The 26,945-nt window shown below is 42.9% G+C and overlaps 1 protein-coding gene across 1 annotated transcript in view; it reads right to left on the bottom strand.

Annotated features, from left to right (window-relative positions):
* The window catches only part of aldh1a3 (aldehyde dehydrogenase 1 family, member A3), a 147,282-nt gene that overhangs the window by 103,599 nt on the left and 16,738 nt on the right, over positions 1-26,945 (bottom strand). Inside the window, exon 2 of the mRNA XM_043677665.2 lies at positions 14,977-15,081. Within this exon, the coding sequence (XP_043533600.2) occupies positions 14,977-15,081 (105 nt within the window). The remainder of the gene's footprint in view (positions 1-14,976; positions 15,082-26,945) is intronic.

Raw genomic sequence — 26,945 nt, 5'->3', positions numbered from 1 at the left:
ACTCTTAAGTGCCCTCTGGGATGGTCAATAAATACTTGCCTAGTCAGCAACACCCTCAATCCATGAATCAATTTAAAAATAGATATATTCCCCAATCTCTGTAACCCTTGGTCCCTTTACTAATCAAGAATCTGTCTATCTCTGTCTTAAATACATTTAATCACTTGCCTCCACAGCCTTGTGTGGCAATGAGTTCCACAGATGTATCACCCTTTGGCTGAAGAAATTCCTCCGTGTCTCAATTCTGAAGGATTGTCTTTTGTTCCCTTGGGTCCCAGTCTCTCCTACTACTGGAAACATCTTTTACGCATCCACGCAATCCAGGTTTTTCAGTATCCTATATGTTTCAATCAGATGCCCCCTCATCTTTCTAGACTCCATCGAGTACAGACCCAGAGTGCTCAACCATCCCTGATATGACAAGTCCTTTAGGCCACCTCTAAGGTCAGAACATCCTTCCTTAAATACAGGTCCCAAAACATTTTTAAAATATTCTCTCATGGGATGTGGGCCTTGTTGCCTGGGCTAGCATTTATTGCCAATCCTTCGTTGTCCTTGAGAAGGTGATGGTGAGCTGCCTTCTTGAACTGCTGCAGTCCACCTGACCAGCAATGCCATTAAGGAGGAAATTCCTGCTGACAATATTCCAAATGCAGTCGACCAGAGAATTATGCAAACTGAGCTGTACATCCCTGCTCTTGTATTCCAGCCCTCTTGAAATGATATTATATTTGTTTTCCTATTGCTAATTGAATCTGCATGCTAATCTTAAGTTAATACTGAACTGGCACTCTTCAGTTTTCCAAATCCTTTCTACAGTAGGAAGCCTCTATTCTGCCCACCTGATACTTCTCGACATTATATTCCATCTGCCAATTCTTTGCCCAATTTCCTAACCTGTCAATGTTCATTTGCAGTCCCCCACCTCCTGAACACTACCTATCCCTTCATCTATCTTTGTGTCATCTGCAAATTTAGTAACAATGCCCTCAGTTCCTTTGTCCAGATCGTTAGCATATAACATGAATAGTTGAATTCTAAACACTGATTCCTGCAGAACTCCACTAGTCACTGGCTACCATTATCCCCACTGTCTGCTTTCTGTCAGTCAGCCAATGCTGTATCCATGCATGCAAGCATTATGCCCCTTACACCATATGCTCTTATCTTATTTAGCAGCCTCCTGTGTGGGACTTTGGCAAAGATCTTCTGGAAATCCAAATAGATCATGTCCTTTGTCCAACTTGCTTGTTACCTCCTTCAATAATTTGACAGGCATGACCTCCTCCACTAAGCTGTGCTGACTCAGCCCTATTATACCATGCACTTCCAAGTACTCTATAATCTCAACCTTAATAATGGATTCTTTTTCTTTTGCTTTAATGTTGTCCCTGACTTCTTTTGTCAATCATGGTTGCCTTGTTTTCTCCTTAGTGTGTTTCTTCTTCCTTGGGATGAATTTCTGCTGTGTCTTTCGAATTACCACCAAAAGCCCCTGCAACTGCTGCTCCACCAACTTCCCTGCTAAGCTCCCTTTCCAATCAACTCTGACTAGCTCTTCCCTTTGTAATTACCTTTATTCAATTGTAACACCATTACATATGATTCAATCTTCTCTGTCTCAAACTGCAGGGTGAATTCTAACATAATTTGGTCACTGCCCCTTAGGGCTTCCTTCAGCTTTAGCTCCCTAATCAGGTCTGCCTTATTACACATCACCAAATCCAGAATTGCCTGTTCCCCATTAGACTCCATCATCAGCTGCTCCAAAAACCATCTTGTAGACATTCCACATATTATTTTTCTTGGGATTTGCTACCAACTTGATTTTCCCAGTCCTCCTGCATATTGAAGCCCCCCTGCAATTATTGCCTTTCTTACATGCTTTTTCTTACATGATTTATTTTCTGCCCCACATCCTGACCACTGCTAGGTCTTTTTTATTTTCCAGTTCCTCAGCTTAATCCACACACATTCTGACCCGATATAGCCTATCACCATCAATTTAATTTTACTCCTTACTAACAAGGTAACCTTGCCCCCTCTGCCCGTCTGCCTGACTTTTCAATATGACATGTATTCTTGGATATACAGTTTCCAGCTCTGATCCCCTTGCAGCCATGTCTCTGTGATACCCACATCATACTTGCCAATTTCAATCTGCGCTACAACCTCATACACCCTTGTTTTGTACACTGCATGCAATTAAGTACAACATCCTCAATCTTGCATTGACCACCCCATTCTCATAGATTTTTAGATTAGATTTTTTTTAGATTACATTACAGTGTGGAAACAGGCCCTTCGGCCCAACAAGTCCACACCGACCCGCCGAAGCGAAACCCACCCATACCCCTACATTTATCCCTTACCTAACACTACGGGCAATTTAGCATGGCCAATTCACCTGACCCTGCACATCTTTTGGACTGTGGGAGGAAACCGGAGCACCCGGAGGAAACCCACGCAGACACGGGGAGAATGTGCAAACTCCACACAGTCAGTCGCCTGAGGCGGGAATTGAACCCGGGGTCTCTGGCGCTGTGAGGCAGCAGTGCTAACCACTGTGCCACCGTGCCGCCCTAAATAGTTGTCCCCTTATCTGCTGTGCCTGAAATTAGATTCTTCAGCCTTCCCATACTTTCTGACCTATTACTTTTCTGAGTCCTCCTCCCCTTGAACTAGTTTAAAGTCAGTGTGATCTCAATTTACCTCAGTTTACACCATTAGTTTGCCTACCTTATTCTGAATGCTTTGTACATTAAGATACAAAACATTTAAGTTTGTTTTATTATCAAGTGTCTCCACGCTTGCATAATTCTTTCGTACAATACGACATTTACACCTTCTGACCCTTCCTTTTGCCATTAAGCACTGTTCATTTTAACAGAAACACTGGTATCAACAATCAGTATTATGTCCTCAATATGGTAGATTCATTGATCTTCATGAAATTCCTTTCAGATTGATAATAGCATTTGAAAAAATAAACTTTTGACATCATACTTCACCTCTGAGGAATGTAATGGAGAATATGAATAGTGACATATCATTCATGTGTATTGTTTTTATAGTTTGTTAATTACTCTGCTGGTATGTGCAAAGAATGAGGGCAAGGCTTCCTGTGATGCAATATCATATTCAGGACGTAGTGTCAAGATTGTGGGTGGGAACTGGAAATCATTTAGCAGCTTTTAAGGATGATGAAAGGGAATGGTACATTAGCCTTGCCCTCAGAAGCATGCATTTGAATAAGATGCCCCGAAGCACTCAAAAATCTGAAACAATTCTCATTCCGGTCTCATTTTAAACTACGGCAAAAAATGTGACTCACAAAATCTAATGCAGAATCATTGAATAATCAGTCCTTGATCTCTTGTAACACATTCCCTTCACAGTTTGCTGGAAGCATTTCAATATTTTGTCATGTGGAATAAACTTTGGCCAACTGAGCAGAGGGACTGCCTTTCATAATTCCTGGGAATTCCTTCCCAGCCTGAGAACTCCACACTCAAGAGCTGAAGTCAGTTTCAGTTTGTGAATTGATTGAAACTGGGTGTCAAAAACTGCCTGTGTGTGTCATACAGTCCATTTAGGAACTAGATCAACCAGTTCTTCTGAAGCAGAGACTGCAATCAGTGATATTTCTTAACAATTATATTTCTTTAATTATTATTTTGAGTTTCACTGTGCCCCTTCCAGTTCTGACTGAAGTCATGCAGATTAAAATCAAAGCCAGTGATGTTCTGAATTCGGAGCAATGAAGTAAATAAATGCATCGAGATAATCTATGACCATGTGGTCTAGGCTGAACCTGAATCTCATTCTGCCTGTTCTCAGGTTATATATGACAATTGGTTGCATACAGTGTAAATGATGACCCCTGATAGAAATTGGGCTTTAGTGAGCCATCCCAAATCAGCATTCCTCACTCACTCCTGTTGGAGCACAATTGTTTTAAACCTATGGAGGTGGGTAAGGTGCCATCCCCTTAACTCCAAATCCCCATCTATATTCTATAGCCCCTACACTTGCCAACTTTACCTTCTCTATCCTTCCTCCAATACCAGAGTCCTCAAGAATACTTCCACCTCCTACTGCCCCTCTGACACAGTTGATGATTGAATGTCTGATATGTCCTCGAGATGTCATTTCTCAGCTGTTTGTGGAGATGTAACAGGGCAGGAACAAGGCCTGATTGTGGATGGATCTAAATACATTTCTGTCCCAGAGACTGCTCCCCTTCATTCAAGGATGGCTCATCTGAAATTCTGGATAACTTTGAATGACTTTTATATTTTCATTTAATCTTGGCACATTAAAACTAGTAGCTAATTCAAATTATTGAGAAATTTGAATCTTTTGTGAACTATTAAAAATACGCTGCATCTGATATTTTTAGGTTAATTAATACGTCATGTGAAGGATAAAATGAAATACTGTCCAAGTCATTGATGCCCCATTCCTGCCAACAAATTTAAAACCAGAGTTGGCCCACATCGTTTCTTATTTCTGGATTGTTGGTGATGGGGTAAAGTTGGGAGAAAAGTGTCAGGCTGCCCAAAGAAATCCTGACACATAGGCGTATACAGGAATTGCTCAGGAAGTTTAAATTACCACTGGGTTAATTTCCATTAGCCTGGATCCTCTGTGAAATTCACCAACACTGTTAGTTACAGCTACTTACAGGACCTCTGACTTCTATCACTGCTGCTAACATTCTCAGATACTCCATACGCAACTATATCTGCAATTATACAAAGCGATAGTGCTGCCACATTTGGAATATTACGTACAATTCCGGTCTCCCCATGACAGGAAGGATGTGGAAGCATTGGAAAAGGTGCAGAGGAGATTTACCAGGATGTTGCCTGGTCTGGAGGAAGGCTCTTATGAGGAAAGGCTGAGGGACTTGAGTCTGTTCTCATTGGAAAGAAGAAGGCTAAGAGGGGATTGGATAGAGACATACAAGATGACCAGAGGATTAGATAGGGTAGACAGTGAAAGTCTTTTTCCTAGGATAATGAAGTCAGCTTGTACAAGTGGGCCTAAATACAAAGTGAGGGGTGGTAGATTTAAGACAGATGTCAGAGGTAAGTCCTTTACTCAGAGAGTGGTAAGGGCATGGAATGCCCTATCTGCCAATGTAGTTAACTCAGCCACTTTAGGCTTATTTAAAAAACCTTTGGATAAGTACATGGATGATGATGGGATAATGTAGGGGAATGAGCTTGGAATAGTTCACAGGTCAGCGCAATATCAAGGGCCGAAGGGCCTATTCTGTGCTGTGTTGTTCTATGTTATATGTTCTATATCTATATCCCTGGCCTGAAGGGGTCTATACACACCATTAGAGGCTGCTCCATTCTACCAGGTTTATTTATTTTAGTGCCGTAGATCCAAACATCTTCAGCTATTTCATCAATGACCTTCTCTCCATCATAAGGTCCAGTGGCGATGTTCACCGATGATTGCTCAATGTCCAGCACTACACATATAGAAAGACCTGGACAATATCCAGGCTTGGGCTGATTAGGGCAAGTAACATTCACACCACACAATTGCCAGGCAATGGTGAACTCTATCAAGAATCACTGCTTTTTTGGTAGATGTTTTGCATCAAACTTTTATCCTTCCTTTAGTCTGTGTCCTCTTTCTGACTTCTTGTGGTGTGGAACTGCTGTCCAGGTTTGCTGTGCAAGGTGTTGGTTAGCAATCGGTGAGCATTGAACTCCAGAACCAAACCAGGTGACGTGATGGCATCATCCACCAAAGGAACTGATCTTTGGCTGAGGATTAACTAAAACTGGTTTGCCCTTTGTTCTTATGAAACCAACAAGTTGCAGGTGCTGCTTGGTTGTTATGATGCAATTCGTTGGACAGGGTAAGCACAGGTTCAACAACAGCAATATGCCTTGGTATCAACATCCTGGTGGTTACATTGCCTGGAAACCTAACTGAACCAGCCAAAGAAATACAGTGACTGTAAATAGCTAGGAACACAGTGGCAAACAACTCACCTCCTGACTCCCCAGTGTCAGTCAATCATCTACAAGGCACAAATCAGAAGTATGATGGAATAGTGCCCACTTACCTGGATAGGTGAAGCTCTGGTACCCCTGCCTAGCACGAGGAAAAAGATCCCTTTATTCCTACTCTTTGTTGCCTGTCTGCTGACCAGTTCTCTTTTCCATGTCAGTACACTTAGCCCAGTTTTATCACCTTTCATTTTGCATACCAATCTCTTACGTGTGATCTATCGAAAGTCTTCTGAAAGTCCAAATAGGCCACATCCATTAGCTCCCCCCTCAGTCAGTTCTACTAGTTACATCGTCAAAGAACTTCAGTAGGTTTGTCAAGCATGATTTCCCTTTTGTAAATCCATGCTGGCTGTGTCTGAAAATGCCACAGTTTCCATATCGGTCACCTTTTTCTGAATGAGGGACTCCCATGCATTACCCGGCCTAGAACAGCCTGTCGGCTTGTTGGTTTCTCAACATTATAGCCCAGAAAACCATCCCAGATGCAGTTCTGGAATTCCTCTTCTATAGTGTTACGGCCAAGTTGATTTACTCACTCAACATGCAGATTACAGTCACGCATAATTATAGATGCTCCTTTATTGCATGCGTCTCTAATTTCCTATTTAGTGCCACTCTGAACATCACCCCTGTGGTTAGGATATCCATATACAATCCCTACTAATGAACTACTAATGACTTCATATCGAGTCTTCATTGTCGGAGGTAATATCCTTCCTCATGACTGTGGTCATATCCTCTTTAACCTGCAGTACAATTCCACTGCCTTTTTGTTTTTATCTGTTCTTTGTAATACTGAATGCTCCTGGATATTCAGTTTCCAAGTCTTGGTCACTCTGCAGCTGACTGTACTGTTTTCATCTACTTGTGCAATTAGTTCACCCGTTTTATTGCCAATGTTCCAGGCATTAAGGCACAAAGCATTAAGGGGTTTCTTTTTCGCATTACTTGTTCCATTCCCATTATTTTTCACTATGGCCCTGCTTGATCCTGGCTCTGGATTTCTTATTTCCCTTTCAATCTTTTGTTCTTGTCCTTGACTTTCCTTCGTCTGACTCGTTGCTTAGGTGCCCCTTCTTTGCCATTTTAGTTTAAAGCCTCTCCAAACACACTCCCCCCGCTCCCCCCACCCCCCCAGGACATTCGCCCTGGGCCTGCCCAGGTGTATTCTGGCCACTTTATGCTGGTCCCACCTCAGGGATCTGAAATCCTCCCCTTGTGGCATCCCTTCAGCCATATATTAATCTGATATATCCTGTTATTTCTACTCTGACTGGCATGTGGCATTGGTAGTAAACTGAAATCACTACCTTGGAGATCTTACTTTTCAACTTACTTGCTAACTCTCTATATTCGGTTCTATGATCTCATTCTTTTTTTAATCTATGTCGTTGTATAATGTGCATCAGAGCCACTAGCTATTCACCCTCCCTCTTCAAAATGCCCTGTAGCCCCTCTGAGACATTCTCGGGCCAGGGAGGCAACATACCGTCCTGCAGTCTTGAATCCCCCATTATCATTGCATTGCCATACTTTTACTCCTCCCCTGTGTTGCAGAGTCAATGCTGCAACAAATTTGGCTCTTGTTGCTTTGCCTGTGAGGCCATTTCTGTCAACAGTATCCAAAGCAGTATACGTGTTTTACAGGCAGAGTAACGTGCACTACCTGCCTAGACCTCTTACTCTGCCTGCTGGTCACCCATTTACTTTCTGCCTATGCAGACTCAGCCTGCAGTGTGACCACCTCTCTGTATGTACTATTGTCTACCTGTGCCCCTGACTAGAGTCACCCATCACTATCATTCGTTGACAATTTGATTCTTCCTGCTGTACAACAGTGCCAGCCATGGTGCCATTGCTCTTGCTGCTGTTACCTTCTCTTGAGAGGCCAGCTTCCTTCCCCCCACAGCTTCCTTCCCCCCTCAAACAGATATCCACACCCCTCTCCTGCACGATTGTATCCCTGAGGAGTATAAGGCTTTCAGAGATTGTCCTGCCCGGTACGGCATACGTTTGGTCAGAGTGAATCACCAATCCCAGAGCAGATCTGACTCAGTTGGTGATGACCTTAGATAGGGTTTTGTAATCCGCATTCATCAGTGAAATTGGTCACCAAGTTCTAATTTCCTTTCTTTCCCCTTTCTGCTCGTGGATGAGGGTGGTGATATCTTTCCTCATAGATTTGCACGTGCTGCCTGACAGTAGTATACTGTCGTATATGTCTAGCAAGTCCTGGCTGATCACGTCCCACAGAACTGAATGCAACTCGCTGGTAAGCCATCATTTCTGGGAGTTTTATTCTTTTTAAGGGCTCCTGACCTTGCTCAGCTCATCCAGAGTTAATGCTGCTCCAGCCTCTCCTGTGTGCTGTTCTCTAAAGATAGGAATGACTGGGAGGCTGAACTGTCAATGGGCTTTTTGTCATACAGTCCGGTATAAAAGGATTTGCTGATCCTCAGGATGTCAGACTGAGATAACATTACCGAGCCATCTTCTTCCTTTAGCACTGAACTCTCCCTATGCACCCTCCGGAAGAAGAAACATGAACACGTCTCATCCTGCTCCACGGTGCGGATCCTTGACCAGAAGATTATCTTGGAGGCTCCAAGGCAAACAGCAAGGCTTGCTGGATCTTCACCTCCTGGAGATCCTCTGTGACATCAATGCCCATGGCTTGCTGCAGGAGTAGGTTCAGCATGCTTTTCTGGAGTTTGGACAGCTTTTCCCAGCTCTCTCCTGCCTTCTGAAAACTTCTGAGGAGAATGAACCACCTGATGTTCCTCTTGACTGTTTCCCACCAGTCCATTGGAGACTCAAAGAGGACTTCATGGTTCTCCAACCTATATACCCTTTTAATCTTCTCAATGTGTCCTGGGATCAACAGTTTCACAGTCAGCTTTCACATTCCCTTGCCGGCCAGTTGGTTGTCCTGTAGGTGACAGTCAGACAGCAGGAGACAGTGGTCAGAGAAGAACAACAGCTTGATGTCAGTGGATCTGACCAAGTATATGTGGGACTCAAATAGGAAATCTATTCTTGAGTGGATAGACCTGTCTGGTCGTGACCAGGTGTATTGACATTGCGTTCTGTCTGCAGGAGTGCTGAAGACATTGTGTAGCTTGGTTCCTTTAACCATTTCCATCAGGAATCTGGAGGTGGTATCTGGTTTGCTGTCAGCCCCTCTGGATTGTCCATCCACATCGATGATGCAGTTGAAGTCTCTGGCCATAAGGACTGGACTGGATGTCACCAACAGCAGTGGGAGCTGCTGCAGCATAGCTTCACTCACTCATTACCACCTGACAGTAATTAGTTAATTAGTTTCAGGGAAGCATTTCTGTACATAGCGTCTGCATTGAGGACACACCCGCCCACCACCTGCTTAACTTTGGAGATGGTGAAGTTGCCTCCTTGCAGCAGAATACCCAGGCTGGAGGAACGGTTATCAGTCCTCCCCACCAAGCCGAAGGCCTGTGGGTCCATAAGCTTGACCATTTCCTATAGCTGCTGAGGTGCAGTATCCAGCACTCCTGCAGAAACAGGAGGTCTGCTTTGACGTTGGCCAGATGAGCCAACATGAAACACATTGTGTAGTAAATTTAATACTACACATGTTAATGCTGACAATTTCAACACCCATTTTGAAAGCTTATAGAATTACCTGTAGACCCAATGTCTGTTCATTTGTGGTCTTGTCACTGGGGGAGTGCCTGCATCCCTGTGGTGTGGGAAAACTGTTGGACACTCACTGGACTGACATAGCTATCCTTTTCCTCCCTGGGAGGATTGTCCTCATCCAGCGTCATCAGGGTGAAACCGAAGCCAGGAAGGTCCAGTTCTGTGTCCAATAGAGGATTGTCATATTCTGCTTCTGATTCAGAGTATCGCTGCTCCCAATTGTCTGGTGATATGGTGGATGCCCGTTAATTGATGACGGCTGGTCATTGGGCTTCACTGGGTGCCTCGTGAGGAGAAGCTCCTCTCCTCCTTCTCTGTGGTACTGTGCCCCTTTTTTTGTTGGTGGCTAGCCCTCCTCATGTCTTCACTGTCAGAGAAGCTGTCGATGTGCCAATCATGCAGCTGCTTCTTTCCATTTTGCGGTGGGCCTACAGAGGCCCAACATGTTTTCTTTTTGCAGTTGTTCCTCACTGGTATCCACTCCCCCACCTCCTTCATTTCTTCCTCCTCCATTGACTCCATCTGTTCGGGTCACTTGCTGTGCCTACGCATTGACTACCTTCTTCTCCTCTCTGGCCTGTCCCTCCTTCTTGGTGCATCTCATTTTCATTTTCTTGCTGGAGGTGGCACCTTACTGTGGTTTGGGGTTGTATGGCTCACGTTGCCACTTCTGGCCATCTCTTCACAAAGAAAGTCCAGTCGACCAGCAGTCCTTCCTCTACCTTCTTCACAGCCACTCTGGCTGTATTGTGGACCCTCTGGCCTGGGGCATGGTCCCTGGCAGAGGCCATTGCTCTTGTTGGCTGGTCACTGAATTGGCATTAGGTCAAAGTCACCATGAAGGCCCACCAATTTCAGATCAGCTCAACTGATAATCCTCCAATTTCAGTTCATAATCACAAATCAGCAACGATCTCAAGATCTTCTGATGATGAAGCTTCTCAGCTCAGACTCGTCCTGGGAGAATCATCTTCTGGATCATTGTATTTCCCCCGTCAGGAAAGTATTTTAGGTCTTTCCAGTCTGCAAACCTGGTTCCTGAGCAGCCAATCCTATGTCAATGATTGCCTTCTCAGTCATGGTGACTGAGTTGAATACTTCCAGAATCTTCCCTGTTTGCTTCTCACCAACGTCCTGTGTCCATGCCGTTACTTTGCAATATTTATTGAAGTGGCCTATTGTCTCACATTGAAAGCACATCATCATACCATGTAGTATTACTAGACTTTTCATGGATCTTGTGTAGATGGTGTTTTGTACACACTCCCCAGCTGGTTGGTACACTGTACCTATTTGGCCTCGGCTTCTGAATTGAAAGCTGGACATTTTCTCTTTGCATGTATGAGGCCACACTGCCTGACCAAAATCTTATGCAGTTGCAGCATGACTTGCCAACTTTTATACTCAATTCCCTGACAAATTCCTATTCATATACCCACCCAGATACCTTTTAAAGTTGCAATTGTACCAGTCTCTACTACTTCCTCTGCCAGTTAATTCTATACAGCACCACCCTCTTTGTGGAAAGGTTGCCCCTTAGGTCCCTTTTAAATCTTTCCCCTCTTACCCTAAACCTATGCTCTCTAGTTGTGGACCCCCCATCCCAGGGAGAAGACCTATTTACCCTATCCATGCCCCTCACAATTTATAAACTTCTATATGGTTACCCCTCAGCCTCTGACACTCCAGGGAAAATTGCCCCAGCCTATTCAGCCTCTCCCTATAGCTCAAACCAGGCAACATGCTTGTAAATATTTTCTGAACCTATTTACACAATTTTCGCAACATCATTCCTATAGCAGGGAGACCAGAATTCAACACAGTATTCCAAAAGTGGCCTAAGAAACATCCAGTGCAAGTGCAACTTCTAAACTCAATGCATTAACAATAACAGCAAGCATACCCTGTCTACCTGTGACTCCACTTTCAAGGAACTATGAACCTGCACTCTAAGGTCTCTTTGTTTGGTAACACTCCCCAGGACCTTACCATTAAGCGTATAAGTTCTGCCCTGATTTTCCCTATGAAAATGTAGCACCTGACATTTATCTAGATTAAACTCCATTTGCCACTCCTCAGCCCATCAGCCATTGGCTCATCAGCCCATCAGCCCATCAGCCCATCTGATCAAGGTCCAGTTGTAAGTTGAGAAACTCTTCTTCGCTGTCCACTATACAGGTAGCCCCTGCTGCTTGGAAGTAGAGCGTTCCCAGGAAACCTTTCATAAGCTGGAAATTGTGTAAAGCAAAAGTGCATGATTTATACGGGAAAAGGTAGTGCCGCTTTTCATTAAAGTGAAAATCCTCTTTGGATTCACAACAAGTACTAACGTAGGTCTTCCACAAAAGCGAAATTGTGTAAAGCAAATGTTCGGAAAGCAGGGGATACCTGTGCCACCAATTTTGGTGCAAACTTACTAACCACACTCCCTTTTTAACATCCAAAGCATTGACTTGGGAATTGGTCAATGGTTCCCATCAATATCTACCTAAATTACATGAATTCTAGATGGTGCATTCAGAAATATTTGCTCACTTTGAGAACAATTTAATTTTGATGATTTTCCATCCACTTCAGATATACTGTGATCCAGAAAAAAAAGACCCAGCTCAACAGGTTATTAGAACAATATGTATTCAATCGGATATCATTTCTTCCAGTTGAGTGATTAGTTCCCCTACAGTATGGAAACAGGCCCTTCGGCCCAACCACTCCACACTGTACCTCCAAAGAGTAACCCACCCAGACCCATTCCCCTAACCTATATTTACCACTGACTAATACATATAACACTATGGGCAATTCAGCATGGCCAATTCACCTAACCTGCACATTTTTGGACTGTGGGAGGAAACCCACACCAATGCGTGGACAATGTGCAAACTCCGCAAAATCGCCCGAGGTGGGAATCATACAGGGTCCCTGGCGAGGCAGCAGTCCTAAGCACTGAGCCATCATGCTGCCCTACTGTAATGTTATGGTCCTTTGTAGTTGTATGCAGGAATTTTACTGTTGTTCATCATTTTTCACAGCTGTTCAAGTCCAGATTTTCTCGGATTAAGTTAGCCCGGGGCTACTGTACCTTTAATGGCCACTGCCTTGGCTGGTCATAGTTACTAGGCGAAAGTGAGGAATACATATTCTGGAGATCAGAGTCAAGATTAGAGTGGTGCTGGAAAAACTCAGCAGGTCAGGCAGCATCCGAGGAGCAGGAAAATTGACATTTCAGGCAAAAGCCCTGGTCATAGTTACTGCCTGACTGCCGTGGTAGCACTGTTGAACTCCTGGATATCTCCCTTACGTTCCTGCCACAAATTGGTGGAAAGTGATTACATCTTGCAATCAGACAGTGACCAAAACAACAACTGCAGGAGTTTTCAACCTGTGAGAATTGTTAGTGGATGGTGATTGTTCCCAGCCCCATTTGTAGTATTGAGCATCCGCAGTAACACATTCTCCTGCCTGACCCAAGGAGAGGTTGCTCTGGTGCTTGAGAATGGGATGGTGCGGCTGAACCTCTGTGTAAAAGGAGCGTAGAAAACTTTGCAGAAAATAACGCACTCACTATTGACCCTGAGTGGAAGTTTTGGGGTAATTGTAAATAGGTTTCCTGGCTCACTGCCTCCCAGGACCACCCAATGAGCAAGAAAATGGAAAAGAAGCCCTCTGGTATTTTTGAACATTGAAATTAAAGCGACAGAATTGAATGGATTTGTCTCCTTTTTGCCCAATGATTTCTTATTGACTCTGTTCCCATGAACCTTCCTCCATTAGTTTATTCCATTTTGTTATATACTTGTAACAAAATTTACACCAGTGCCCGGGATGTTCCATTGACTCAGGCACTTCCGTATTGTTGGAGACTTACAACAGAAAGAAGTACTGCTGAGAGTATTTGTAACTAGTAGATAAATTGAACAACATCAGGAATTAGATATTAACGTATCATGTGAACTCTCTGATTTCATTTCTACAATGATTTCAAAGTCCAGAAATCTTTTGACTATTCGAAAGAGCTGAATAGATGCCTAACGCCACTTGAATGTTCATCTATTGAGCCTTTGTGAAAATGAAAAGATGCAAAAGAAATTCCATTGGATTGAGCTCTGGGATTTGGAACTTATGCAATGAAATCTCATTAAGAACACTTGACTAAGCTCCAAGCACTGTTTATGGATAAAACTAAACAAAGGTTGGTTACACATCTATGAATGAAACTGATCTTTATTTGATTAACAGTTTCATGAGCAGTTGCTAGGATTCAATCATTTTAAAGAGACTTTTAAATGACAGATTTGCAAACACTAGAAAAAATGTGATGATTTTGAAAAGAGTTTGAAGACCAGTATGATTGACATTATTTTTCAATTCCGAACAGGAACAATTTTTTCAAGTGAAGTTTAAATGATAACTACTTACTTTTATTTACTCAATGAGTATTTCAAATACTTCCAGGTTGTGATATATGGCTTTTGAATTCTGTACATAGTGGGTTTTGGATGAATGAGTGCGGAGGAGGCACTAGAAGCATTGAGGAAGCGTGAGGTGGTAAAGGGTGAGGGAAGATAAGAGATCAGGGCAAGGGCCCGACAATGATCCACAGAACTAGACCAATGTCCAGTGAATGGAAGTGGATAATTTAACTTGTTAGCTGCAACATCTATCCACCTTTAATTCTACCTTGAGTCTGTTTCAAGAAATGGCAGCCCTGGAATCAACCTGCCCCAACTCTTCAGAGGCAAGATTGATTCAAAACACAACTTTAGAAATGAGCTGAGTTGCAATTCTCAAACCTGTCATGATAATGTGGCTCTAAAGTAAGTTTAATGTTAATTATGATAAATATAGTAAAGTAGCTCCTTATCTTCAGAGTTATTGCTAAGATGATTGTTTGTTTCAGAGCCAGGGTATGTGATCAGAAAGCTAAGGAAACTGGTCAGGTATGTGGCATGAAAGCAGAACGGGTGTGAGAGGGAGAAATATTCAATATAGGCAAACAGGCCCCCTTTGGACCACGGGAGGTGAAGTTACAATGAGGAAACTCTCCATGCAGCTGTCAAAGGAAACAGACCGTTAGCTGAGACACTCATGACTTTCCCACACAAGAAACAGAAATGATTGGTTGGTTGACCAGCGAGAAAACAAATGGAGAGAGCATTTGACGTTAATTTTCTTACAAGAAGAAGATTAATAGCAAAACCAATAGTCAGTCAAATCTTGTTTGGTTTTAAAAGAAAATAGCATTGCAATGACTGACCTTATCACCTTCCTCCACATCACAGATCCTCTCCCCAGATGCTGGGTTGAAGGTAGTAAACTTTTTTTTGCTCACAGATTCATGCCATTCATTGTTGATGAAGATCTAGCAGAAAGAACAAGTGGAGATTAATCAAAACCATGTTACAATATTGGTTATAGAAAGAGGTTCATATTATTGTTATGTACATTTTAGATAGAAGATGAATGGTATCGAATGAGTCAAGGTTCATTTGGTCAGGCACAGCTCATGGCAGCTGAGGTGTGAGCACAAAAGTTCATTGACACTGCAAGAGATGTGTTCTTGTACATTGTTCAAGCTCTCCCTTACCCCTCTTATTTATTCCCAAGAGTGTCACTATTTTAAAAAAGGTACTTGACCCCTGTATTGTGATTGTTTCAAAACTCTTGGGCATTTAACTCTTACAATGCCATAGTCAGAGAGTCATCATAGAAAAGAAGGAAGTCATTCCGTTTTTGAGTTATCCAGTCAATACCATTCCACTGCTCTGTTCCATGGTCCTGTAATTTTCATCTCTCTCAAGTGCCATCTAATTTATTTTTGAAATCACTGGTCTTCTCCACTTCCACCATCTCATGGGCAGGGAATTCCAGATCATTTACTTTATTAAAAATCTTTCCTCCATTCCTCTGTAAATCTTGTGCAAAACCTTAAATCTGTATCCTTGTACAAATAGCCAGCAATGTCATTACCACAGATCATAACTGCAGATCACATAAGGATGTATTGAATTTTAAAGTTCAACATTTTTTTTAAGTGGACTGATACAGTCATTATGACTGCAGGTGTAAATCCAGTGGTAACTTGAAGATGAACTTTGGAATATCATTCCTGTGAGTGCCAAAGAAACTACAAATGGAAAAGAAAAGCATTACAAACTGATCTGTAATTAGACAATGAACACTATGAAGAAAAAGCAGCAGTCTTGGTAAGAGACATGTTTTGAATTTTCCCCTTTCAGGAACACATAAGAACTGGGGTTAAAAGTCAGTTCAAGCCTGGTTGTTGTTTACTACTGGAAGGTGATTTAGATACAGGCATAGCTGGTTGGGCTAGTAAGTTTGCAGATGACACTAAAGTTGGTGGAGTAGTGGACAGTGTGGAAGAATGTTCCAGGTTGCAGGGGGACTTGGATAAACTGCAGAATTGGGCTGAGAGGTGGAAAATGGAGTTCAATGCAGCTAAATGTGAGGTGATGCACTTTGGGAAGAATAACAGGAAAGTAGAATACTGGATCAATGGAAAGATTCTTGGTTGTGTGGATGTGCAGTGGGATCTTGGAGTCCATGTACATAGATCCCTGAAAGTTTCCACCCAGGTGGATAGTGCTGTTAAGAAGGCATACAGTGTGTTAGGTTTTATTGGTCGAGGGAATGAGTTCTGGAGCCATAATGCCATGCTGCAACTATACAAAACGCTGGTGCGGCCGCACTTGGAATATTGTGTACAGTTCTGGTCCCCATATTTCAGGAAGGATGTGGAAGCAATGAAACAGGTGCAGAGATGATTTACCAGGATGTTGCCTGGTCTGGAGGGAAGGTCTTATGAGGAAAGTCTGAGAGACTTGGGTCTGTTCTCATTGGAAAGAAGGCTAAGAGGGGATTTGATAGAGATGTACAAGATGATCAGAGGATTAGATAGGGTAGACAGTAAAAGTCTTTTTCCCAGGATGATGATGCCAGCTTGTGTGAGGGGCATAGCTACAAATTGAGGGGTGATAGATTTAAGACAGATGTCAGAGGTAGGTTCTTTACGCAGAGAGTGGTAAGGGCATGGAATGCCCTGCCTGCTAATGTAGTTAACTCAGCAATATTCCTGAGATTTAAACAATCCCAACATGGATGATGATGGGATAGCGTAGGGGGATGGGCTTAGATTAGTTCACAGGTCGGCGCAACATTGAGGGCCGAAGGGCCTGTTCTGCGCTGTATTGTTCTATGTTCTATGGTGTGCTCATGAACTGAGTTATCTACTAGTCTGGGTTCAAGAGCTAGAGTGCCATGAAGATCACAGTTAAAGAATCTTGTCACCCTTGCATTGAAGGTTAGAACTCTCTTGTTGTAAGGGAGCTAGGTAGCCAGCAAGTCAGTCAAAAGGAAATAGGACAAGAAGGGGTCTCTCTCTGAGTGCTGCCAACTAGGCACTGTCAAAAAGGACAAGGACAAAATAATTTCAACCAATCTGCAAACCCAAAATCTTGAAATTGACTGTCAATGTCAATGCTATCAATACCAACCACTATAATGGCTTTAAGTCTTCAGAAATAACTTCCAGGCTGTCCCTTATATACATTGACCTTTCTTTCTTTAATTTTTTTCATGTTCTAATTTCTGTGTTCATGTGTGTTCTGTTACCAATTCTTCTCACGTTCAGTAATTACTAAACTCACTTGTTTCTTAACCCAGGAAAGCCTTGTTAAACTGGCCCCTTTTAAAACATAAATTCAGTTGGGTCTGGAAGAAAGGTGTCCATTGAGAAATATTTCCTTTCTAAAGTAACCTTCTTATGATCAACAAAGGGCGTGGGTGAATAAAGAAGAGGAAACATTTCATCCATCCTCACCTCGGAGCTTGACAATTTGGAGTATTCTGGCGAGAACCATAATCACTTGGGGAAATCTGCTCAGGATATGATCAGAACAAACTGGGGGCTTTGGTCGTAAACCCACAGTTGAAATGAATGAATTGGACTGAGCAAATTGTTTCCTTGAAACCAATTTGAAAAAGAAACTGCATAACAGTTCTGTTCCTCAAATAATTAAAAGGCACTTGGGATTAAAATTTCTCCGAGAAGTCAGAAAACCCAACATTTTAAAAGGGGTGGCAATGAACTGAAGACAATGCACAGAGTGGCAATAGAGAGATTAAAATTTCAATAGCAGAAAATTAGATATTTCAAGAAAGAGAAGGAAAGAAACAGGAGGGGAAGAGAAAAAAGGGAGAGAGAAAGAGGGCTGAATTTTGCCAGAGATCAGTTAAGTGTAAATTTTGGCAAGTTTCATAGTCGGTTCCTCTCTGTGAAGTCTACTGCGCTTTCTCAGTCTATCTTCCCAAGCTTGCCATATTAGCTATTCACACTTCCCTGTGGTGTTTGCTGGTCATATCCTCCCACCTGCCATAGCTGGATGGGCTTTCCACTGCTGGGATCTCCTGGGATCCTTGGTATCAGTGCCATTTTTAAAAGGCCAAATGCTGCTGTGCCTGGATTGTGTAATTTGCGGCAGACAAATCAGGCAAAGGAAAATTGGCACCCACTTTGCAGGCAGGGTCTGGTGGATAGTGCAGAGGAAGGCTGTCTTCTTTGCCCAGGACACCATACCACCAGAACTTGCCAACCTGGCCCAAGGTTGCCACCTAGTTCATTAAAGTGTCAACAGTTGGGAGGAATGGCCAACAATGCTGCACAAAGGTCAAAGAATCTCCACTATGGATAGTCACAAAGGGTGGAGTCTACAAGGCAGTCATGCTCTTGATACTCCTTTGCAGCTGTGAAACCTGGCTGATGTATCACCAACACCTGAAACTGCTTGAGATATACCTTCAGTACTGTCCATGGAAGACCCTTATTGTTACCTGCATTGAATGCCTCTCAAATCCAAATGTCTTCCAGGAATCCGGTGTCCTGTTTCATTTTCGAGTGCATTGAACAGGCCACTGCATTAAACTGCTGGACACTCTCCTTCCAAAGCACTCTCTTTACTCCAGGTTCAACATTCACAGGGTGGCCAGAGGAAACATTTTAAAGATGACTTACAATCCAGAGTCTGCTGGAAGGAGAATAACTTTGATTTCAAAAGCTGGGAGGACCTGGACTGCCGACAATGGTGAGCGCTACTTCAGCAAAGTATAGCTCGGTCTGAGGTGAGGTGGATAGCAAAGACTGAGAGCAAGAAAAAAAACTTGAAAACAGCTTACTAATGACCAAGTGCTAAAGGGGAATGTAGATTTGGGTGTCTTTTAAATGCCTTTTACTTTTCATCTTCCATCTCTTTTATCTTACACTGAGTTCACCCTGTCTCTTATAGCCTCTGCCTCTGTCCATTTCTCTCTTTCTCTTCCTTTCCTTACTCTAGGATTCTGTGACAAATATCCTTAAGGCGCACAGGGACAAAGGAACCTGGAGATATATGTCCATAGATCATTCAAAGTGGCAGGACAGATAGAGAGAGCACTTCACTTTATTAAGAGGCACAGAGAGTACAAGGGCAGGATGAGGTTGTTGAACTTGTACAAGATACTGGTTATACCTTAGCTGGAATATGCGTATGGTTCTGCATGCTAAATTGAATATATTGGAGAGAGTACAGAAGAGATTTACAAAACTGGTTCCAAGTATGAGAAACTTTATTTATGAGGATAGATTGGAAAGATCGGACTGATGTCCTTGGAGAGAAGGAGGCTAACAGGAAACTGATAGAAGTTTTCAATGTCATGAAGGAGCTGGATAGACTCATTAGGGAAGAACTGGTACCTCATGTGAAAGGATTGAGAATGACAGAACATCAGTTTAAAATGGTTTCTAAATGTAACAAATGTGATGTAAGAAAAACAAATTTTCACACAATTTGGGGTATGGAATATATTGCCTTGACGTGTGGTGGAGGCAGGTATAATTCAAGCATTTAAGAAGGCATTGGATGATTAGTGAATTGAAACAACATGCAAAGATATGGGGAAAAGACAGGCAAATGGCACTGAAATGGGAGATGGCATGGGGCAGGGAGACACGAGGCACACAGACACACAAGATGGCCACTTGAAATACAAAATGGCTGTTGGACCACAAAATGGAGAGAGACAACGGAGCAAACACAGATACTGCCTGGGGCCACCTGGATGCCAGCACAATGCACGCACAACCAAGTTGATTAGATTAAGACAGGTGGGGGAGAAAATACACATGAGTAGCGCATACCGCCTGCCAAAGTGTCTGGGTCCAAGCAACTCCTTTGATAGAAATGCTAACTGTCTGATACAGACTCAATGCAAAGTGTTAATAGCCAGGGCTGCAGTAATCGTCCTTCTCAGGAAGAGCGATTAGCGCCCATTACTACAGCAATAGACTTCCGCGCAGACATTGAAACTGACAATGTCTGCACTGAAACTGACAACGACCATGTGGAAATTAACAAAGGCTGCGCTGGAACTGACAATGACTGCAATGAAACCATCAACAATTCTGCAATGTTTACAATAAACAAACTATGTTACAAAGACAATAGCCTCATCACTGACCTATTGTATTACAAAATATATAACAGCATCTTGACAGGTGCTCCAGGTTGAGAGAAGACTCGCAGCTGACCACTGTGCTGTTGGTGTCTTTCTCTCCCCAGAGCTCCGATATTTCCTTGTACAATAAACTCTGCCCTGAAACCCGACTCTGACTCTGAGGCTGGTGATTTTCCCCACAAGAGCACTAAATCACAATGCTGATTGGAGAATCAGTACAGACATGATGGGGTTAAATGGTCTCCTCTGTTCTGAAGTACTCCTGTGATTCTGTTTCTGGCAGCCATAAGGAACCTCCTTAGCAAAGGTTCACTATTGCTTCTGCAGCTCAGTTCAATGTAATGTCTCCTCACTGAACGGAACAAAGGCATTGCCTGGGCTGACAACATTCAAGGAATACAAAGTCTTTGAGACATAAGAAAAACTTCTGCACAGTCTTTGTAAGCCCAGATATTTTTTTCTTAAAAAGGCTTTATATCTTAAAACTTTAGTGTCATCAGTGTACCTGCCAAACCTGATGTGCCTCTGGAAGAGATCTCCATCATGCAGGTATGAAATAGGAGAGGGCAAGGACAGATCCTGGGGCAATCTCAGGGATAACAGTGTGGGAGCAAGTGATCATTTGGCTGTGATTGACTGATAACAATGGAACCAAGTGAGAGTAATCTTACCCAGCTAGAAAACAATCCAGAAGGGTTGGAGGGCGATGGTGTGGTCAAGAATGTCCAAGGCTGCAGGCGTGGTAAGAAGGATGAAGATGGAAAGTTTATATTTTTCACAGTCACAAAGAATTAGGATGCCTTGTAGAGCATGTTTCTTCCTTCAAGCCAGAAGCTTTGAGTTCAAGTCTCACTCCAGGATTTAACGACCAAGGAATGTGCATTCAGAACATGGACAAACAGATTGAGTATCAACTTGCAAATCCTTGCAACACATGCCAATGGCAGGCAATAAGACTGGGAGAGATTGTTGGCCAACCATATGATACAATGAAAATTGGAGCCTCAACCATCATTACCTGTGGCTCTCAGTTACAACGTTCACACCCTCAGCCTTAATCCTCATTTCAACTAGGATGGATTCTTCCCCATGGTGGAATCCCGGCGCTGTCACTCAGACATGTTTTTGGGCACAGCACTGAAGAACAAGAAGTCTCATAGGATGTTATTTGTGAGTTTAATAAGAGCTGTTTCAGTCCTGTGATCTGATGACTAGCATCGAAACATGGAGTTCAGGGAAGATGGCATAGATGTAGGAGGTGATCAATGCTTGAGAGGGGAAAGGAAGAAGGGACAGTAAGTTTGTGAGGAAAGTGGAGTAAAGTTTTGCACTTTAAGAATTGGTCAAGGATGAAAGGAGCTAGGGAGAAGAAAAAAGAAAGATGGGAGTATGTGTGTCAGGGGTGTGTGCCAGCAGAGTTATTCCTCTCTGTCCAGTGTCCTAACACTAACTTGTTGCTTGGATGGTAATGTTCAAATAGTATAGGATTATTGAATGGGCAAACTCCTAGCAAATTGTCGGTGAAAGGTATTTTGAACTTTTATGTTTATTTGAATTGAAAAATGTTGGAGCTTGGTTGACCAGTCAATGACACCCCAATCCATGAAAGAATATGAAAAAAAAAAGTGGAGACCATGTCTATTTGGAGAGCTTTAAGACTGTTTTGGAAACTGTAGAATAGTCAACATAAGCTTGGGAGGGGTTGAAAAGTGTGGCACTGGAAAAGCAAAGTAGGTCAGGCAGTATCCGGGGAGCAGGAGAATCGATGTTTGAGCATAAGCCCTTGATCAGGAATGCGTGGGGGGAGAAGGGGGCTGAGAGATAAAAAGGAGGTGGTGTGAGGCTGGAGGCAATGTAGCTGGGAAGGCGATAGGTGGTTGCAGGTGGGGGGTGATGGTGGTAGGTCAGAGCAGAGGGGAGGGGAAAGGTATGGTTGCAGGTTTTACACCTCTTGCGGTGGGAGGGGAGGGTGGGTTGGTGGGGGTCATGGACCTAACGAGGGAGTCACGGACAGATAGGGATGGGGAAGGAATTATTTAGCTGGTGGTGGGGTCTGACTATAGGTGGCAGAAATGATGGAGGATGATGCGCTGTATCCGGAGATTGGTGGAAGATGTGGATCGGGAGGGGGGGTTCTGTCCTTGTTGTGGCTGGAGGGGTGGGGTTCAAGGGCGGAGGTGCGGGAAGTGAAAGAGATACGTTGAAGGGCATTGTTGACCACGTGGGAGAGAAAATTGTGGTCCAGACATTCTGGAGTGGAATTGTTCCTCCTGGGAGCAGATATGGCAGAGGCGAAGGAATTGGGATTGTAGAAATACAGGAAGGGGGATAGGAGGAGGTGTAGTCCAGGTAGCTGTGGGAGTCGGTGGGTTTGAAGTAGATGTCTGTGTTGAGTCGGTCGTCAAGATTATGACTGGGAATAATATTCACCACATAGGCATACATTGATGTCAAACTCTAAAATAGACTAAGTAATTTGTGGACTAAAGTGAGCCCATTGACTCTACGGCACAAGCTTTGTTCAGATTGAAGAGCTGAAATCACTCAGAAATAAAGCTGAAATCACTCAGAAATAAAGCTGAAATCCCTCAGAACAGGAAAAGAGAAGATTGAGGAATTGATTAGGGAGAAAATAGGATTGTAGAAAGGGTTAGCGTATGAAAGAGAAGGGAAGGGGATAAAATAAGCAGGTAGGAGGACACTAATTTGTCATCAGGACAGGCTATTGAAAGATGCCAGAGGCTGAGCCAGTTTCAGGCTGGTGAGACTGTACTTGACCACTAGATGGAGCTGTTACAAGCTTCATCCTCAAAACTAGCCTGAGCAACTGAGATGTCCCAGTATTGATGAGCTGTGGAGAGGGGCAAGGTGTAGGGCAGTGTTGTGGACAATGAACTTAAGTCTACAGGGTGTATTATAAATTACTAATGGTCCTTTAAATTCTTCTCTGCAGGTTTTACAATCAACTGTTAGTCTGATTCATGAGCAGATTGGCAGGCGTTTAATGGGTTGCCTGCCTATTGAACAAGAAAGACTGCATTGAAGGAATAGGGAGGGAAACAAGTGGAAATTCCAGCAGGACAGGATTTTGTGGCAGGGAGAATGTAGAATTGGGCTGGGGTGAATTACTCACTGTAGAATTCCCATCTGACTTGTTTTTATAGCCACAGTATTTACATGGCTAGTCCAGTTCGGTTTCTGAATGAAGTCAACCCCCAAAATGTTGATAGTGGGGGATGCGGTGATGGTGGTGCCATTGAATGTCAAAGGACAATGGTTAAATTCTTTCTTATTGGTGATGGTCACTGCCCAGCATCTGTGTGGCACAAATTTTATTTGCCACCTGTCAGGCCAAGCCTACACGTTGTCTGGATTTTGCTGCATTTGGATATGGACTGCTTCAGTATCTGAAGACCTGAGAATAGCACTGAAAATCATCGGTGAGCATCTTTTGATGAAGAAGCTGAAGATGGTTGGGCATAAACCACTAACCTGAAGAGCTCCTGCAGATGCATCTATGCGTGATGATTGTCCTATAAAATCATCATTTTTTTGTGCCAGGCATAACTCCACCTAATGTAGAGATTTCTTCCAATTCCTATTAACTCCAGTTTTGCAAGGGCTCCTTGATGCCACCCTCAGTGAAATGCTGCCTGGATACCATGGGCTGTCACTTTCACTTAACTACTGGAATTTAATTATTTTGCCCATGTTTGGAGGCCAGGAGTGGCCCCAATGTAACACAAGCTGAACATCAATGATCAAGTTATTTCTGTGTAAGTGTTGATTGGATAGTACATTTACAATGACCATCACACTTTGCTGATGATTGAGAGTAAACAAAATGAACACCTCTTGTTTGAATTTGATTTTTCTGGCATTTTAAGAACGGTATATATATGGGCAATGGACTCTTGTTTTGCAATGACAATGTTGCTACCTTTGGAGCAGAAAACCTGCTTTAGAGGTTATCATAATTAAAGAAATTTTATCTTTCATTAAAATCTTTAGAGATTAAAAATGGGCAAGTAACTTTGGCTGCACAGGACAAAACACAAACTATAAAAAGGACTGGGGGGGGAGGATATGGTGTCCAGATGAATTGATTTGGGAACCAGATGGCAGAGGGGAGATCTGAGATCTCAAGATGATCACTCCTCTGCCTAATTCAGTCAGTCAGTTTGAGTCCAGTTCTGGTCGCCCAGTTATAGGAAAGATATTATGAAGCTGGAGAGGGTTTGAAAGAAACTTACCAGGATGTTACCAGGTATGGCAGGTTTGAGTTATAAAGAAAGGTTGGATAGACTGGGAATGTTTTTCATTGCAGCATAGGAGGTTGAGAGGCAACCTGATGGAAATTTATAACATACAATGAGAGGAATAGATGGAATTAATGGTAATTGTCTTTTCCCAAGGATGGAGAACTTCAAGACTAGGGGGCACATTTTTAAAGTGAGAGGAGAGAGATTTAAAAAAGACACGAGATGCATATTTTTTACATGGAGGGTGGTTCGGATGTGGAATGAACTTCCTGACAAAGTGATAGATGTGAGTACAATTACAATGTTTGGATAGTTACATGAATAGGAATGGTTTGGAGGGATATGAGCCAGGAGCAGGCAGGTAGGACTAGTTTAGTTTGGAATTATGTTTGGCATGGATTGGTTGGAGCAAAGGGTCTAAAAGTGTGATGCTGGAAAAGCACAGCTGATCGGGCAGCAACTGAGGTGCAGGAGAGTCGATGTTTTGAGCATAAGTACTTCATCAGGATGCTCTTCCTGATGAAGAACTTATGCTCAAAACATCGACTTGCCTGCTCCTTTGATGCTGCCTGACCTGCTGTGTTTTTCCAGCACCACACTCTTCGACTCTATCTTCAGCATCTGAAGATCAGAGTCACTTTTTCCTGGTTGGATTGAAGAGTTGGTTTCCCTGCTGTATCAATCTATGACTCTATTAAAGGAATTCAAAGAGATCATGAAAGCTAAAGATTAGTTTCCCGATGATCAAACTGCCAGCAATTGTCAAAACCCAGTCTCCTGCTGTCATTGACAAAATTCCCACAGACCTAGTACTGCACCCACCTATAGTGACCACTCCCTTCAAATGTTCACCCTGATATATTATTCCTACTGCAGACAACATTAATGAACCTGGTGGTGAACTGGGATTTCTGCATTTTTTGGGGTTTGTATTAAAATTCTATGATTGATTTGCAAATTTATAAAAAACGTAATGTGGGACACAGAAATGCTGTTTCGCTTTTCTCCTTGTTGAGGTCATTGTACCTGGTATATTTGTGCTGAGCTTATAGTGAACTGAGTTTGCTTTCTGCTGCCTGGTTAATTTATCAGTCTGCTACACAAAGTCTAATTGTATACATCCATTTCTATTCACGTATTAGTTAATAATGAAAGAATTACTGAGATGTCAGCTCTATTCTACCAAACAGGCAAGGCTGAGGATAACCCTGATATTTTCCAAACAATGCTCTTGCTATAGAATGGAACAGGAAACAGAACGTGAAACATTTGCACAGATACAGATACAAACACACCCAGATACAAACACGCCCTGATGTCCACACACACCTAGTCTCCTTCTTCAGCAATCCCTCGGAATTGAAGATGACGTGCTTCCACTGGATCAGTGGGTTCTGAGACAGCTGATAAGTGTGACTCCTCCATATGTGGGGCAGCAGGTGTTTGAAGGGTTGGGGGGATGGGGTTGTTTGAAAGTTTGTGAGCTCCCTCTGGTAACTCAATGTCCCTCCTGCATATTCCTGATTAAATGTCTTGATGTGTTTGATGCCCTCCAACTGAGCTCCCTCAATTTTCATTGATGACAAGCCAGGAATTCCCATGAGTCAGTGGGATGGTTGGCTTCTTCAAGAATAGAATGTAGAACAGATTAATCTCCAGTACAGCACAGCACAGAGCCTGCCTATGCTGACCATGATATCATTTTGAGCTAATCCTATGTGCCTGCACTTGCTGCATATTCCTCTATTCTTTGCCTGTTCATGCGTCTGTCTAATGTCTTTTAAACATTGTTATCATATCTGCTTCTACCACCTCCCCAGCAGCGTGTTCCAGGACGTACCTGCCTCTGAGTAAAAATCTTTCCTCACACATCTCCTTCAAACTTTCCTCCTCTCACCTTAAACCTATATTCCTGAAATTTGACATTTCCACTCTAGGAAAAAATTCTGAACCTTCACTCTATCTATGCCTCTCAGAATTTTATGTACTTCTGTAAGGTTGTCCCTCAGCCTCTGATTGAAAACAATCCAAGTTTGTCCAAGCTCTCCTCAAAACAAATACACTTTAATCCAGGTGAAATCTGATAAACCTCTCCAAAGCCTCCGCATCCTTCCTATAGTGTGGCAACCAGAACAGCACACAATATTCCAAATGTGGCCTAACTAAAGTTTTTTACAGCTGCAACATGACTTGCTAACATTTAGACTCAATCCTCTGACCAATGAGGATAAGCATGCTATATGCCTTCTTTATCACCTTAATCACTTAAGGTGATAAAGAAAGTTGCCACTTTCAGAGAGCTATGGACTTGCACCCCAAGATCCCTTTGTATATCAATGCTCCTCTTGGTCCTGCCATTTACTGTCTACTTTCCTCTTGCACTTGATCTCCAAACGTGCATCCCTTCACACTTGTCCAGATTAATCTCCATCTGCTAATGCTCTATCGAACTTTT

Source organism: Chiloscyllium plagiosum, unplaced genomic scaffold (assembly GCF_037043375.1).
Source record: "Chiloscyllium plagiosum isolate Xiang-an unplaced genomic scaffold, Cpla_swu_hap1 HiC_scaffold_39, whole genome shotgun sequence".
In the NCBI taxonomy this organism is placed as follows: Eukaryota; Metazoa; Chordata; class Chondrichthyes; order Orectolobiformes; family Hemiscylliidae; genus Chiloscyllium; species Chiloscyllium plagiosum.
The sequence above is the reverse complement of the archived record's forward strand: the minus strand, read 5'-3'. Positions and strand labels throughout refer to the sequence as shown.